Here is a 17699-nt window from a genome sequence, read left to right as displayed (position 1 = left end):
CAACACACAACATCAATCATTGACTGCCTAAATATGTTTGTAAAATATTTAGAGTTTTCATTTGATCACATCCCTACCTAAATAACACTACTCCATAAGCATCTTAAAGCAAAAAACGAATACCTTAAATATTGATAATAAATCAATTTTCTATTTATAAATCTAATTTTTCCTTTATGTATACAATTTTTACTCTCTATAGATGCAAGGAAAGGCTTTTGAAGGCTGCCCAACATTAGCAATGGCTTAGAAGATAAAAGTCCAGTCTTCAAACGTTACACTAGGAAATGAAACCTTGAAACTAAAGTCCGTCGAATTTTCAACATATACATCTCAATATCCCATCAAAATAGTAGACAGCAGCTGCAAATAGAAATGAAGAAGATGGGATTAGGAGAACTACATATGCAACCTCTGGTGAAAGAAGGCAAGTGAATGAAATATAATATCTCCAGAAAATAGATATCAAGAATGAAGCAAGAGCGCCTTTCCAACATACACCACAACTCCGAATCAAAATAGCGGGCAGATTGCCATCGAATGTGCAAATACACCAAAGAAAATATCAGATGCAATGCAAGACAGTGCATTAAGCATAAAACAAAAACGAATACTGAAAGACAAATTTATTTAAGTAGTGAGGGGAAACCCCACTTAATTGTTCAATAGGTGAAAAGAGATAATCAAACGAACATCAACATCTTAACAGCAGCAGTTCACGACGACAGATAAAACCACAAGACACAAACAGACTGAATAAACGACCACACAATCACCAGATAGCAAATTTGACAACATTTAGAAGCCACCACGGAGACGGAGGACAAGGTGAAGGGTAGACTCCTTCTGTATGTTGTAATCAGCCAGGGTCCTTCCATCCTCCAACTGCTTTCCAGCAAAGATCAACCTCTGCTGGTCCGGTGGGATTCCCTCCTTATCCTGGATCTTGGCCTTCACATTGTCAATTGTGTCAGAGCTCTCCACCTCCAAGGTAATGGTCTTCCCAGTCAGGGTCTTCACGAAAATCTGCATTCCTCCTCTCAGCCTCAGCACCAAGTGGAGGGTTGACTCCTTCTGAATGTTGTAATCGGCCAAGGTACGACCGTCCTCAAGTTGCTTCCCAGCAAAGATCAACCTCTGCTGGTCTGGGGGAATGCCTTCCTTGTCCTGGATCTTCGCCTTGACATTGTCAATGGTGTCCGAGCTCTCAACCTCCAAGGTGATGGTCTTCCCCGTCAGGGTCTTGACAAAGATCTGCATTCCTCCTCTCAACCTCAGCACCAAGTGGAGGGTGGACTCCTTCTGGATGTTGTAGTCCGCCAGGGTGCGGCCATCCTCAAGCTGCTTGCCAGCGAATATAAGCCTCTGCTGGTCCGGGGGAATACCTTCCTTGTCCTGGATCTTGGCCTTGACATTGTCAATGGTGTCCGAGCTCTCCACCTCAAGAGTGATGGTCTTGCCAGTCAAGGTCTTAACAAAGATCTGCATACCACCACGGAGACGGAGGACCAAGTGGAGGGTGGACTCCTTTTGAATGTTGTAGTCGGCAAGGGTGCGGCCATCCTCAAGCTGCTTGCCAGCGAAAATAAGCCTCTGCTGGTCTGGGGGAATGCCCTCCTTGTCCTGGATCTTAGCCTTGACATTGTCAATGGTGTCTGAGCTCTCAACCTCCAAAGTGATAGTTTTTCCGGTAAGGGTCTTGACAAAGATCTGCATACCACCACGGAGCCTAAGGACCAAATGGAGGGTGGACTCCTTCTGGATGTTGTAGTCCGCAAGGGTTCGGCCGTCCTCAAGCTGCTTGCCGGCGAAGATGAGCCTTTGCTGGTCCGGGGGAATACCCTCCTTGTCCTGGATCTTGGCCTTAACGTTATCAATAGTGTCGGAGCTCTCGACCTCAAGGGTGATGGTCTTGCCCGTCAGGGTCTTAACAAAGATCTGCATACCACCACGGAGACGCAGGACCAAGTGGAGGGTGGACTCCTTCTGAATGTTGTAGTCAGCAAGGGTGCGGCCATCTTCAAGCTGCTTGCCGGCAAAGATCAACCTCTGCTGGTCCGGGGGAATGCCCTCCTTGTCCTGGATCTTGGCCTTAACGTTGTCGATGGTATCAGAGCTCTCGACCTCGAGGGTAATGGTCTTTCCCGTGAGGGTCTTGACAAAGATCTGCATACCACCACGGAGACGAAGGACCAAGTGGAGCGTGGACTCCTTTTGGATGTTGTAATCGGCAAGGGTGCGGCCGTCCTCGAGCTGCTTGCCGGCGAAGATAAGCCTCTGCTGATCCGGGGGAATACCTTCCTTGTCCTGGATCTTGGCCTTAACGTTGTCGATTGTGTCGGAGCTCTCCACCTCAAGGGTGATGGTCTTACCGGTGAGGGTTTTCACAAAGATCTGCATCTGTATTGTCAAACAAGAGTATCAGGAAACAGCTCACAGATATAACTGATCAATTATCAAGACCTAATTACTAGTCAAGGAGAAACAATCGACGATTGTAAACGTAGAAAAAGAAAACCTTTGAATCCATTAGGTACACAACCTCCCAAAAACAGAATCGTAACAAATATGTAGCAGATACCAAAATTGAAAACAACAATCATTGGATCCATGACAACAGTTAATAAAACAATAGTATCAGAGAACAGCTAATAGATAAAACAGATCAATTACCAATACCTAATTAATAATCAAGGAGAAACGATTGACGAATGTAAACGTAGAGAAAAAAAACCTTGGAATCGATCAGGTCACACAATAATCCCACGAAAACAGAATCGTAACAGATATGAACGGCAGACACCAAAATTGATAATAAAAATCACAAGATCCAAGACAACAATTAATAAAACAAATCGTCAAACAGATGCATCGAGAAACACAGAATCCAGATCTCAAAATCCAAACCAAAGAAAAACCAATCCATAGCCTAAAGCAAGGAGAAAATACAATAGCTTATCATATAAGCGAATCATAACCACAGAAATCGTACCTTGACAAAAGCGAAAGGAATGGAAGAAGAGAATTGGGAGAAGATTAGGTATGAAAAGAGAGGAGAAGAGGAGGGTTTTTATAGCTGAGGTAGCCGACTTAAGGAGGAAATTGCCTTCTGCGGTAGCGTATAAAATTAAAACACCTGTCCTGATGACGTGTACCGCACTGCTTCCTTACGGCAAGTTGTTTTTAGGTCTACCGCTTCACGCGCCTGCTTTAGAGGTCCAACGTCTATTTCCTTTTTCAATTATTGAACTACCATATTTATTCCACAAATTAAATTATTTTATTTTTTTGTGATTCCACTGAGTTAAAGGTTCAATTAGTTCTGGCTACGGTAAAGATCATTTAAAATTAAAATTATCACCCGTGAAGGGTCTCATGAATCCGTGATAGAAATGTGATTGTTTAAGATCTTAAAATAAGAACTGTAGAATATTTGTTTTTAGTTTTATGACCTGACAAAATAAATAGTACTACTAAGTAAATTATGCAAGATCGGATCTTGCATGAAATCAGAAAAACTTGTGATATAAAGTTGATCGTGCTAGTGATAGTAATAGATTTTTTTCGAATTGTTGGATTGATCATAGAAAATTTAAATAAGTGAATTAATCAATTAATGTAAGATTTAATATCACATTTAGCTTAATCCCATCACATATTATAGTTCGCAAATAGCGGGTTATGGTGGGGTGGGGTCGGGTCTATCTGGACCTTACCTAAACTTGTGCCATTAATTCAACTCAAATTTGATTTCAGCTTTAATCTAACATGAACTCAATCTAAACTTGATTCAAATCTCGACCAAAATTTGTCTCAATGCTTTAATTTATGACCCATATTATAAAACTGGAATTTGTTAATACAGTAACTATGTTTTTGTTAAGATTATTTATAAACTAAAAACCGTGCAAGTTTAAACTACATAGTATTCACTTAAACAATAATTAAATAGTAGTAGTCACTTACACAATAATTAAATTGACTATTATGTAGCTTAAACTTGCACGATTTTAGTTTATACGAGTATATGATTTTAAAATATATTTATTCTTCATATATTATAAAAAATAAATCAAAATTAAAATAGTAAATACAAAGGACCATTCAAAAAATAGTTGGACAGAAGTAGTAAATGCGAATGACCAATCAAAGGACCAATCTTTTGTAGAGACTAGAGAGTAGCAAATTTGAGCCAAATGTATACATGTTATCTCGCATGGATAATTTTTCCTGAGAAAGCACAGCAACATACTTCCCTCATTTTTACTTTGAGTTGTGCTAAAACTATCAAATTATCTCATATATAGATGCTTTTCATATTTTTCCTCATCTTTTCATATTTTTGTGCTAGATAGAGTACATTGAAAAAAAATGAGAACCTTAGAAATATGATGAAATTTTTCCATTTTTAATTTTCTTATTTTCATAAGATTATTTTATAACAACGAAAATACACCATAGATTTAATTATTTAAATATTATGACAATTATGGAATCGAGTAATATTTAAATCTCTTAAATCAAATCTTATATTAACTTGGTGATAATCATGTGATACGCAATTATGCATACTATATAGGATCTCTAAATTAATAGTTATCTCTTAATTCACCGTATCTTTTCTATATATGTATAGGTATTTGTTTCTTGTTTGAAAAGTTAGGTATGGATATTCTAGTATTATAAATAGGAGAGCTTGTTATAATTTTAATCAATTAATGAATATATTATTTTGGCCAAATTCCTTACGTAATGCTTTGAATCCATAATTCTCTATGCTACCTACTGCCCGACGGAATCCACTGCCCGACGGAATTCATCCGCGCACAGCCGGAACGTATATCTGATTTGTAGCTGTTGCCCGACGGGTTGGAACCCGCGCACAGTCACTCAAATCCTTATCCCCGCCGACCCTCACAGACGTCAGATTCTCTTATCTTGTTATTTTTCGTTTTGTCGGTTCGTTAGGGAAATAGGTCCTTAAAACATGTTTATCGTTTTATCTTGTTATTTTTCGTTTGAAAAAAAATTTGAAACCCAAGGTCTCTCTCTTCAATCCTCAGTAGTCAGTCCCTTTGAGGGCAGCCGCAGACCGTCTGGTCTTCCTCCATATTTATTACATCTGTAATAACATATATGTAGGTATCACATAGAATAACACCAGCAACATGCTCTAATCATGTGTTTAACCACGTTATAACACTGAACTCGTTCAATAACATGTGACAATCCCCATAGATTCAATTATTTTCACACAATAACATACATTATTGCACATTTAGTTCATGTCGTTCACATTAAGGAATTAAAGTTCATGGTAGGGATACGCTACCTTGCAAGCTTAAGAATATTCGCCTAATTCACCTTGATATTTCGCTATCTTCCAAGTGCATTCTGTGTCTACTTCGTAAAATTGGCTCTTTTGCCTTGATGCGAAATATAAACACCATAACCATTAGTAACCCATACTTGTTAATTATATTCTAGTGTAACTATTTCTTCTTAACTGTATATTATGCTAATTATTTGGTCTTAAGCCCTTTTCCTTACTTCTAAAGTTTTCTTAAATTCACACATATATTCATATTAACATTCATATTTACCATAATCTTAGTCTCCCCTTCATCTTCAACTTCCTAATATAACAATTGTATTGGACTGATTCCTCATTTACATTCTAAATTCGTTCGGGAGGATTTAGAAGCTTGGCCTAATATTTTTAAATACCCAAAGAAGTCTAGTTTATAAAACAACAAGATTTATTCAGAAATTCATGATGATTTGGGAGATATCATAACTTTCCCACCGACTATCAAAACTGGACAGTTTCTGTCAACGTTTTCTAACTAATTATTATAAATAGTAAATGAACTCCTAAATTATCCAAAATATTCAGGGGGCTACTGGACTCATCAAAAATTATTTTAAAAATTAGTAAGCTAAATTTTGCAGTCCCTATTGTTCTACAAAAATCGGAACAAGTGACTGAAAAACAGGGCAAAAATAATCATCTTCAAATCTTCACAAGAAGTTCTATTTCAAATTACGATCAATCATATTCTGACAACTGAAGTCATTTTAAGTAATATAATCACAAAACTTAAATAATCAAGCCACACCTATTATTCCTATAATCATATAAATGTTAATTTTTTTATAGCTTGAAACTAACAATCAAAACATGCTCTATATTACTATTATTTACTCAAATAGCAATAGAAAAAATCAAGTAATAAACCATCTTTCAATCTCCAACTATGAAAGCCAAAACTTAGGTTTCCTAAATTCATAAATTTATCAATTCATATGCTTCAATAATATGATAGAAGTGAAGGCCTACCTTGATTAAATATTTCACCAATTACATGCCCGATTGCCGACAAACTTAACAAAACTAGAAGAAGAAATATGATAGAGAAAGATGGAGGAAGGAGTTCACGTTTCTAGGGAGGAAAAACGAGGAGAAAGAAGATGTATTGAATAATAGTAAAATATATTCCCAACTTTATTTATTTTTCATGTGGTATTAGTTAGGACATTTGTCACCATTTTATTTAACCACATATTACACATTTTTCTAGAATTCTCCTTTAATTTCCACAATAACACTTTGGAGTCATTTCATGTACAGATACATACATGATTTTGTGCATTATGATTTTAAGGTAGCAAGAAACAAATGTAAATTCATGTGAAAAGATAAAATACCCTTACACCAATTTCGATTAAATTCAAAAGTCTTACTCAATATTATTCAAATTACACTCATAATAATTCCAAAAATTGCTTTTAATAACTTTCTAGCAATATAATTTAATAACTTTCTTTATTTTGTGCACGAATTCTAAGAAATTTGCTCTGATTTCGATGGATCTTTGTATCGGAATTTACTTTCTGATCAAGCTCTATTTTGGGATGTTACAACATCAGCCAATGAGATTTTGCCAAATGACTCAATTTCATTGGTTGATAAACATTTTATTTTAAATTAAAATATCTTTTATATATTATATCCAAAAATTATACAAATTATATCTAAATTTATAATTTTTCATTCTCTATATATAAAGACCGCATTTGCTATAGTTTTGTATAAAAAAATATCATCTTTTTTCCTCCCATAATCTATCTTTGATAATACAATTTCATGGAGTGTTTTTTAGTTTTTTTTTGCTAAAGTTTTACACCAATTATATATTTTTAATTTCGTATTTTAATTATTGTACTTATATTTTTCATTTGTTTATTTTTATAATTTTTAGTTGTTATTTATTGTGTTTTTTCATAAATTTTATTGTGCAATGATAAATATTTTATTTATTAATATTGTTATTGCAAAATAATATAAAAATAAATATATATTGGTGTGGTTGGGTGGTCAATGATAAACCATGAAAAAAGGTATGGTTGGGTTAGATGAATATTAATGAGGTGGAAGATGATGTGGAGGAGTAGAAATCAATTAAATATTGAAAAAAGTGAATGGCTGGGGTTGGGTCGAGTGGTTGCTGATAAACATAGTCTAACTGTAATGACCCATTTTTTTTGGCCTAGAGTTCATGGGAACTTTTAAGCTATAGTGTTTTTTCTTAAATTAGATATAAGATTTTTATTTTACTTTATTACTTTTAAAAGGAAAAAAATAAATAAATAACTCTTGGGAAACCCACTAAATGGGCCCTAAGTGTGTTATTTTAGGAAATAATATAAATCTCTCCCCCTCAACACTTATGTGTCGTGAATCACACTTTTACACACACAAACACATAGTTATCTCTTAAGAACAAAACATCTCCTTCTCTCTATCTCCTTCTCCCTCTTTCTAGCGACAATTCACTCTCCGGCTCCGATCAGCAATTGTATACTCATCTGTCTACAATCCCACATGACTAGAGCACCACCTTTCTCCCTTATTTCATCTTTCCCCAGGAAAGTTGAGGCTTAGGGCTTGAAGCACATCTAATTTGAGTTGTTGCAGAAATAAGGTAGGAGCTCAATTTTCATAAAATAAATTCATCTTTTGGACTCAGAATTTATCATAGAAATGATTTACTGTTTTCCCAATAGTTGATAGTTTTGAATGACTGTTAGTTTGTTGTTTTGGGGATTTTTGCCTCAACCTTGTTTTCTCTAAGTTTCATCTCAACCACACAAGAGAATAATTCATAGATGTGTATATTCTGGAATGATTGCTAAATTACTCTTTTTTTTTTGCTTTCATTTAAAGTTACTCGACACATTGGAGAAATTTGATTTTTTGAGTAATTGCTACTAAGTTAATTGTGTTATTACTGTTATATGTTTTTGAAGCTCAAGAAGTAAATTGCAGTGGAAGAGCTTCTCATTCCATCAAGGGCAAAGGGATTCTCGAAACTTCGTAATCGGTTAGTGACAGGTACATAGCAACTCAGCACAAGTTCACCCCGTAGACAATCTCTTTAAATTATCTATATCACTATTGCTGCTCTCTTTAAATAATGCAAATTATGGAAACTTAAGAAGTTCTTGTTTATTTATGACCATGGAAAGTTGTGGATGATTGACTTATTGATATAATTACTTGAGTTGGAATATATAATTAGTGGATGAAAGTGTCAGCAAGGTTACGAGTGTGGAATGGAAAGTATGTGTTCATAATATTTTCATCACACTACTTTGTTTAGATGATGAATTGTTATAACCTTGGGATTCTGTGGCATGATACAATGGTTGTGTTGTATCATGAATTATCTGGAACAGGCCGATCCTAAGTTATGGAAGACTTGGCCCCATTCTGTAAAATTTTTATGGATGGTCAATCTTTCATTCTGAATTTATCCCAATGGTTAAAGAAGCCTCCATTCTGTACCTTCTATGGATGGCTTAGTTCCTATTCTGGAACTTCTGTTGTGAAATTTAAACACTCCATGTGTTTTGATTTAAAGCCTTCTATTATAAGAGCCTAAATCATTAGCTAAATTGTCTTAACATTTAAGCATTCGGTTATGGTTTTTTTCGGTTACCTGTGAAGTTGTGTGTGAGTTATTAATACATTATTATTCATATAACTTTTAGTGTCACTAATTAAGCAAATATGACTTATTCCTTTATTTACCTTCTTTTGTAGTTTTCAGCAAGGAAAAAGAGACCGAGGGATTTTGGCACGATAGCACACCCGACTGGCTTGTACATATCTTTTTGAACTAAAACTCTAGTGGCATATACTTAGACTTTTTGAAGGGAAAAATCTTTTTGTTGTGTAGCGTAACAACACTAGTCATCGTGCGTGTATAGAGTTGTAGCTGGTGACTAACGTTGTTTCGCTGGAAAATAAAAACATGATACCTTATAATACTTTACTTTAGGAGGGTAAAGTTCGAGAGCTATTTTAATTGTCGCTCCTAAGAATTTTTTTTTTTACAATATTTCGTTTGTGTGTTTTAAAATTCTAATAATTATGTTAAAGTAAGTTTTTTTTTTTTTCTTTTGTGAAGAGTTTTAGTTAGGCAATTAAAATTTTAAAATACTAAGTGGAGGAATGACAATGGCCTTAACCGTATTTTCTGAGTCGGGTTACACTAACAACTAGTGCTTTCATTGCGTTGTGGTTCTCACCTTGGTGGACTTCAACCGTGGGGGAGTTGATACGATACTATATTATAGGATCTCCCAATTAATTAGTTATCTCTTAATTCACCGCATCTTTCTCATATATGTTTATATATTTGTTTCTTGTTTGATAAGTTAGGGTATTAATACTTTAGTATTATAAATAAGAGAACTTGTTATCATTTTAATCAATCAATGAATATATTATTTTGGTTGAATTCCTTGTGTAATGCTTTGAATCCATAATTCCCTACACTACCTGCTGCCCGACGGAATCCCTTCGCGCACAGCCGGAACGTATATCTGATCTGTAGTCGTTGCCTGATGGGTTGGAACCTGCGCACAGCCGCCCAGATCCTTATACCTGCTGACCCTCACGGGCACTGAATTCTTCTTATCTTGTTATTTTTCGTTTTATCGGTTCATTAGGGATTTAGCTCCTTAACATTATGCCTCATATGTAAGTGTGGATAACTCTTCCCTCTTACAAGGTCTTTTAAAGGTTTGAGTAATTCATTTCTGATATGGTGGATCTATCATTAATATCTTTATCTCTTGTTTTGTCTATCCACGTGTTCTGGCTCACACGTGCGGGGACGTGTTAAAATCTCTTAATTCTTATCCTACATCGACTTGGTGGTGATCATTTCTCATCTATATAAGGGCTCGTTTGGTAGACTATCCATATTAAAACTAGTTAGGATAATGACCATGATACGTATGTATCATACTATCTTGGTTCTGTTGGGGTTTGTATACTAAAAGATGCTTCGAGCGTACATGCCTTTGTACAGTCAGCTTGTGCATGTATACAAGAAACGCCACGTCCACTTGTTTACCTAATTATGAGAATAAATAATATAATATAAATGGTTTATTATTGAAATATGATAAACAAGTCTAAGGCTTTTTACTAAGAAGGTCAAGTAGGGAAATTCGATGAATCTCCTCATGAGTTTTCCAGTAGGGGACTTGGCCAGATCTAGTAAGAAGAAAAACGTATTCACAACCTAGATAGGCTTTGGCTACCTATTGGTACGGTTGCGGTGTTTATGATAATTCTCTCTTACCTAAGAAGAGATTAGTAACGCCGGTGTGGTAAAGCACTGAAAGGATCTAATCCGAAATGTATTCTTTATTGCTATCTACTGAAAGAATATATTTCAGAAAGTTTAGTATTTTCTAGTCTATGATATTAATATCAATATTGTTTATTCAATCAAACGCCACTTTGACTTATCAATATGTGAGAGTTTGTACGTAACTCAAGTTCATGATATCTTGGGTGGTAGTAATTGAATAACATGAAGGTATTGGAATATTATTTCATAGAATTCGCGTGCCCAGTGTGGTATGATTAAATCCCTAAAAGGGTGATCCCCAATGAGGTGTTTGAAAGAGGAATTTATTATTCAGAAATCTGCGCAGTTGGAATTTATTCCACGAATAATAAATAAAGTTTCAAACTAGAAAAACTCTTTGGAGAATTAATTTAATTCTAGTCACATAGCATACAAAAGAATTAAATTGATGGATCAAGATAATCTTAAACGCGGGAAATATTATAAAATAAAATGGACCCAAGTTATTTGTAATTTGGTGATTTAAGTGGGAGTGCAATATTATTCTTTAGTGGAATAAAATAATATTCCATTGATAATATATTAAATCATGGGTCATTTGATTTAATTAGCAATTTATCTAATGGGTGAGCCCAACACTTAAGTCATTCCATGGATCCCCAACCTAGCCCAACAAGTCCATTATAAATAGTGATGAGATGTGGAAACCCTAGCACACCACAAGTCACCTCTCTCAACCCTAACCCTAGCCGCCACTAGCGTGGCTTCTCTCTCCCTCATTTTGTCTCGATTTTCGAGCCTCCAAGTAATAGGGATGTGACGCCCCGGAATTTCATTCTTTCATTTCAAGATAAATCGGAAACTTTTAACTTAATTAGCTTCTTTTGGAAGTTGTGTACTCATAGAACTCTCGTTGTAATCTCGACCTTTGAATGCTAAGTATTTTGTTTCATAAATAAAGGGCTTGAACAATTTCAAAATGGAGAAATCAAAAGAGGCGAACTTCTATTAAAGGAATGATAAAGAATTTGTAAAGTATGAAAGTAAATGAATAATGAATATATATATATATATATATATATATATATATATATTTATACTTGGGAGTAAACATATAGGCAGATTCAACTATGCATGACCATTTCCACATCATGATCATGATGCTTAATTGAAGAATACTAAAATAAAGAATACTATACACTTCTTTAACAACTCCAATACCTAGTATTACATGGAAATGGGAGTACAACTTTCATCTATCTCTAACCTAGAATGAAGGATTAATCAAAGGGGATAAGAGACAAAAAAAAAATGATAAGTAAACCTTCTTCCCCTCTCACATCTTTCTCGGTCTTGGAGACCAGAGAGGTGCCAAAAGAGAACCTCCACATCAACCTGCCAAGGTACCACCAAAAATAGAATAAGTACAAGTCCAGAAATTCATAGGTTAATGTGGTAAGATAAAAAGTGTAAGGATCTTGAGAAAGGGGCAGCCCAAGTTTGACCCATATAGACGTTTTGGAGCAGCCAAGAAGGAAGCCTGATAAGTCGTATTCTAAGCCTTGGTTACTGGTCAGTATGTTGTTAAATACATGTATTATCTGCAAAACAGTTGCTTAAGTGTGCAGGATTGAAGGATCCAAGTCAGTAGGTGACGATTCGTGTGACGCAAGTGAAAAGGGCACTAGAAGGGTGCGATACTGACCAGAATGTATGCCAGAGAAAAGGCTCGAGATGGAGAAGGAGGTTAGCTGGGATGATTACTTTACAAGGGCAAAAAGGTCAAAATGCGGGAGAAGTCTACCCTAAAAGCAAGGGCAAGCCTCCCTATAAAAGAAGCCATTTGGAGAGAGAGAAAGAGTTCGGTTCGGAGTTTGACAATCACACTTAGTAGAATTCTCTCTAGAAGATCCATCCTTCAGCATTATCTTACCTCTCGTTCCTCGCCACAGCCATGGTCACTTAACGTCCAGAGTTTGCCGGAGAAGTCATCAGTCCGTCGTTCCAGCCAGTTATCGTAGCAGTGTAGTAGTATCATCGCCCGGAGTGGCACAAACAATCTTAATCGCTTTCTTAGTTAAAGTTTACTTGTTTTCATCAACTAGTTATTCTACAAACACTCATCGTTGTTGCTCTTTTGAAGTACTTTGTTATTTTCCAACATTTACGTTATGAAGTTTCTATTTCGCATGTCACTTGGGTTTGAGTTTGCTTCATTCTTCCTAGGGAAGTTAGATTTAGTTATTGCTTTCAATTTCTAAGTGTTTTCTATTCGAGAGTTGTTGATTTGAAGTTGTAGCTAAGTTAGTCAAATTTTCGTGCATGAGTTTCTTTTCTGCGCCGTGATTATCACCTTGCATGTCAGCCAGTAGAAGTAAAGTTGCAGTTACCGTTTAATTTAAGTTTAAGCATTTTAATCGATGGATCTTGAGTTTGAATGCATGAATCTGAAGTTTAGTTATGGTGTCTGTGTTCATATGATTTTCGTCAATACTTGGTGAGGAAGAAAACGTCAAAATCAACTTTATTTGGTCTACTTTTGCTTTTAAGTTACTTTTTACTTTTGTTCCCTACTTTTCAGAGGTACTATCCAGACTTGTCAGAAAGCCCCCAGCCATCAGATACACTTTGTTCTCTAACTTTCCTCTTTTAGTAACTGTCTACTTTCCACATGTCTCTGATACACCTTGTCCCCTACTTTTACGAACACTCCCACATGTCTGTTATTTTCCCGCCTACTAGTCAGTAGAGTACTACCTTATTTCCTGTCTAGGTAAATCTCAACCCAAGCGTGGTAGCTACCCAAACACCCAGGAAAGTCACCACAGTTATCTAAACGTGTCCATCCTCGTGGGATTCGACCCTTACCTCCGCTATACTAATTAGTAAAAGTGGGTTGAGGAAATTTGTTTGATGTCCGGTCTCGGTCGTCGTATCAACGACTCAGCTAGGTCGGGAATCTCTTCCTGATCAGTTGGATACACTCCAATTCCACATGCGAAACCATCGAGGACATAAGACCCAGACCGAAACCGCATCAAAATGGCGCCGTTGCCGGGGATGGATGGCGTTCATACCTGTTATTGTGTGTGATCTTTTTGGTGTACATACTGTTTATAATTTTTCTTTTCTTTTTGTTTTTAGTTTATGAGAAGTGGCTCGGCTCCTGGCCAGTGGAGACCAAGGATACTTCCCAGAGGAACAATACTCGTTACCACTCGTTCTGGCCTGTCGACAGCACTGTCCGACCTAGGCACGAGTAGCGACGAAGAAAAAGAGGAGCTAGAGTACCAGCTCCCAGAGCTTCCACCCCAGCCAGTAACGACACTAGTGAGGATGGCTGACCATGGTGAGGACGATCCCGAGCTCGCGACACTTACCGCACATGCCGACGGAGATCCCCCACAAGCCATAGTGGTCACCCCAGGCCAGACCGCCTGTGATGTGAAACCCCACGTGATTGCAATCCTACCGACTTACTGTGGGAAGAGTTATGAAGGACCCTACGAATTCTTAAATGAGTTCTGCAAAATCTGTAAGGCACAGAGGCGGCCAGCAGGAGCGAGCGAGGACGATTACAGACTGAAGGCCCTGCCTTTTGTCCTAAAAGGAGAGGCCAACACTTGGTTCATGCGCCTGCCAGCCGACTCCATCAATACATGGGCCGACTTCAAGTCAGCATTCCTAGCTGAATTTTCTCCATCTTCGAAGACAAGTGCATTGAAGAGGAAAATATCGTGCATAAGGCAAGAATATGATGAAACCCTGAGCGAGTACTGGGAAAAGTACCTGAGCCTTCTGGAGTCATGCCCCAACCATCGCATGAAGGAGATAGAGGTGCACCACACCTTCTATGAGGGGATGAACAAAGAAACCAAGGATCTGGCAAATTCATCGTCTGGAGGTGATTTCACCCAGTTGAGAGCGAGTGAAGCCAAAAAGGTGCTACGCAAGCTGTTGAATGCGAAGAAGACGTACGACAACGCGAGAGATGGGTACAGCAGAGAAAGGGTAGCGAGTGCTTCGGCTACTGACCAGGAGGAACGGATGGACTTGAAGATGGAGGAATTGAAGAAGGAACTGCTGACTGCAATCAAGCAGAACACTCCACCACCTTCTCCAACTAGAGGCCAAGAAGCCCCAGCACTACCGTATGATCAGCCGGACAACTCGCCTGATGTGGAGCAAGCGAATGCCGCGGGTTACTACAATTCCAACGGCAATTGGATTCCGGGGAAACAAAGAGATGCACCGTGGAGGGACCACCAAAATTTCCGATGGGGAGATGGGAATCAGAATCAGAATCAAAATCAAGCTCCAAATCAACCCAACCCCCAGCCGAACCAATATCCCAACCGCGGACCAACAAACCCTGACTACCAGTCTAACTGGGTAGGAAGAAACCAGCATCCTCAGAACCAAAACTCTCAAAACCAGAACCCGAACTCTACCTATGTGCCACCCCATCAGCGAAACTACCAAAACCAAAACCACAATCAAAACCAGAACCAGCACCAATTTAACCCAGGGCCTCAACATAACACCCACCACCAAAACCAAAGTCAATACCAACACAACCACGATCAGTATAACCCTCCTGCCCAGTATAACCAGTACCCACCGAACCAAAACCAACAAAATTTCTCAGGCTACCAGTCAAACCCACCACCTCAGTATAACCAGCATCAGAGCTCGAGCCAATTCCATCACCCAAACAGGTCGAGGAGGTCCGTGGAGGACATGATGGGAGAAATGTTTGCCTCGCAGCAAAGTATTAAAAACGACTTGCAATCCAGTAATGAAACTATGCAAGGAATGCAAAGTGCCCAAAAGGAGCATAGGGCAAATATGGATATGATGAACAGGCAGTTGGCCCAGCTCGCTAACTCGGTGGGCGAAATGAAAGGGAACTCGGGGAAACTCCCATCTACAGTCCATGTAACTGAAAAGGCAAATGTGAGCAAGATTACACTGCGGTCCGGAACAGCCTACAATGGACCTCAACTCAAGAACCCTGTTGGGGAGTCTAGTAGAGAAAGGGTGCTGAGCGACACCATCTCAGCGGAAGAACTCAAAAGGCCTCTGCCTCAGATGGAGGATCCGTTTTTTCTAAACGAGAAGCCTACTGTGGAAGGAAAGGAGGGAGAAACACAACCTGGAAATGAGCAGCCGGAAGGAGCAATGCCCGCATCGGAACCTCAACCCCAGGAGGAACCAAGGGAAAGTCCACAAGGACTAACTGGAGAGGCTAAAGGAGAAAAACCGTTTCCATATCGGTTTGTGACGAAGAGGAAGAAGGAAAACCCTGTGGATTTCATGTCGATCTTTGGAAAGCTGGATGTCACCATACCATTCCTCCAAGCCGTGAGACTACCCCCTCTGTGGAAGTTTATAAAGGAGTTTATAGCCGGAAAGGCCCAGGAGGATGGAAAAATCATGGTGGAAGGAATAGCGTCAGCCATTGTACAGGAGAAACTACCGGCCAAGAGAGCCGACCCAGGTATGTTTACCCTGCCCATAACGATTGGAGATGTGAAAATCGAGCATGCAATGTGTGATTTAGGAGTCTATCAATGTTATGCCATTATCCATTTATAATCGGTTAAAGGGGGTAAAATTGTCGAATACTAGGGTGTTAATCCAATTGGCTGATAGGTCATGTATCAATCCTGAGGGTGTGTTAGAAAATGTGCTGGTCAGGATACAGAACTTTACTTATCCCGCTGATTTTTATGTCATTAAAATGAGTGAACCAGAAGCTAGGGAGTCTAGCGGGATATTGTTAGGAAGACCATTTTTAAGAACGGCTAAGACAATTGTGGATATGGCCGAAGGGACAATATGCATTGACTTTAATGGTGAGAAATTTGTCTTTGACATCAACGAAGCCATGAAGAGACCAATAGATTCTGAAAATCTATGTTATGTTGATGTAATTGACCCCCTAGTCCAAGAATTTCTTGAGACCGAATTATTGCAGGAAAAGCTCCAAGCCTTGGATGTGTATGCCCAGGCTGACGTGGAAGCAGCCGCATGGTGTGATCTGATCAGTAGCCGAGGGTTGACTGACGAAGAGATCGAGGAAGCAATTATGGAATTCTGTCAGAAGTCAGAGCTAGCAGGATCCGTAGGGGCCGTGGTACCGGTCAATATGGAGGAAAAATCAGATGCTGAACAGGAACAAGAGGAGGATTCAAAGAAGAACCCTTTACCTACAGACACACTACCCCCGCAAGTGGAGTTGAAAAAATTGCCGGCAACCCTTAAGTATGCCTACCTAGGGGAGGAAGACTCATTCCCCGTAATCATCAACAGCGGGTTGACTGAAGAACAAGAGGCAAGACTACTGACCGTGCTGAGCAAAAACAAGAAGGCTATTGGATGGAGCCTTATGGACCTGGTAGGTATAAGCCCGGACGTCTGCATGCACCACATTAGGCTAGAGGATGGAGCCAAGGCGCATAGGGACTCTCAAAGAAAGGTGAACCCAAACATGCGAGAAGAGATACTGAAGGAAATCTTGAAGTTGCTCTCACTGGGCATTATATACTCGGTGCCAGACAGTGAATGGGTTAGCCCAATCCATATGGTCCCCAAGAAGTCAGGGATCCAGGTGATTAAGAATGAGAGGAATGAACTAGTGCCCACCAGACTAGTTACTGGTTGGCGAATGTGTATAGATTACCGAAGGCTGAACGCTGCAACCAGGAAGGACCACTTCCCCCTGCCATTCATCGATCAAATGCTGGAGCGACTGGCTGGGAGGAAGTACTTCTGCTTTTTGGATGGGTACAGTGGATACTTTCAAATCTATGTGGACCCGGAGGACCAGGATAAGACCACGTTCACGTGCCCGTTTGGAACCTATGCGTATAGGCGTATGCCATTTGGCCTATGCAACGCCCCCGGTACTTTCCAGCGGTGCATGATGAGCATATTCTCGGACTTGATTGAAGATTGTATAGAGATGTTTATGGATGATTTCACCGTCTATGGAGACTCTTTTGACTCGTGCTTGCGACATTTGGA

General features: G+C 38.6%; 1 protein-coding gene and 2 long non-coding RNA genes across 3 annotated transcripts; 1 reads left to right on the top strand and 2 right to left on the bottom strand.

Annotated features, from left to right (window-relative positions):
- Positions 1-611: 611 nt before the first annotated feature.
- On the bottom strand, positions 612-3137 carry LOC125196069 (polyubiquitin). The gene is made up of 2 exons (XM_048094433.2): positions 2993-3137; positions 612-2400 (listed from the first exon to the last, which is right to left on the bottom strand). Exon 2 carries the CDS (start codon positions 2398-2400, stop codon positions 799-801), a length of 1602 nt encoding a protein of 533 aa, XP_047950390.1. The 5' UTR covers positions 2993-3137; the 3' UTR covers positions 612-798.
- Positions 3138-4129: 992 nt separating this feature from the next.
- LOC125196073 (uncharacterized) lies at positions 4130-6485 on the bottom strand. The gene is made up of 3 exons (XR_007171826.2): positions 6341-6485; positions 5333-5426; positions 4130-5122 (listed from the first exon to the last, which is right to left on the bottom strand). It is a non-coding gene; the product is annotated as an uncharacterized LOC125196073 (long non-coding RNA).
- Positions 6486-7751: 1266 nt separating this feature from the next.
- On the top strand, positions 7752-9402 carry LOC125197018 (uncharacterized). Its single transcript, XR_007171980.2, has 3 exons — positions 7752-7985; positions 8311-8395; positions 9107-9402. It is a non-coding gene; the product is annotated as an uncharacterized LOC125197018 (long non-coding RNA).
- Positions 9403-17699: the final 8297 nt, after the last annotated feature.

This window comes from Salvia hispanica, chromosome 4 (assembly GCF_029641045.1).
Source record: "Salvia hispanica isolate PSC_SH4W2 chromosome 4, Shi_PSC_v1, whole genome shotgun sequence".
NCBI classification, from domain to species: domain Eukaryota; kingdom Viridiplantae; phylum Streptophyta; class Magnoliopsida; order Lamiales; family Lamiaceae; genus Salvia; species Salvia hispanica.
The sequence above is the reverse complement of the archived record's forward strand: the minus strand, read 5'-3'. Positions and strand labels throughout refer to the sequence as shown.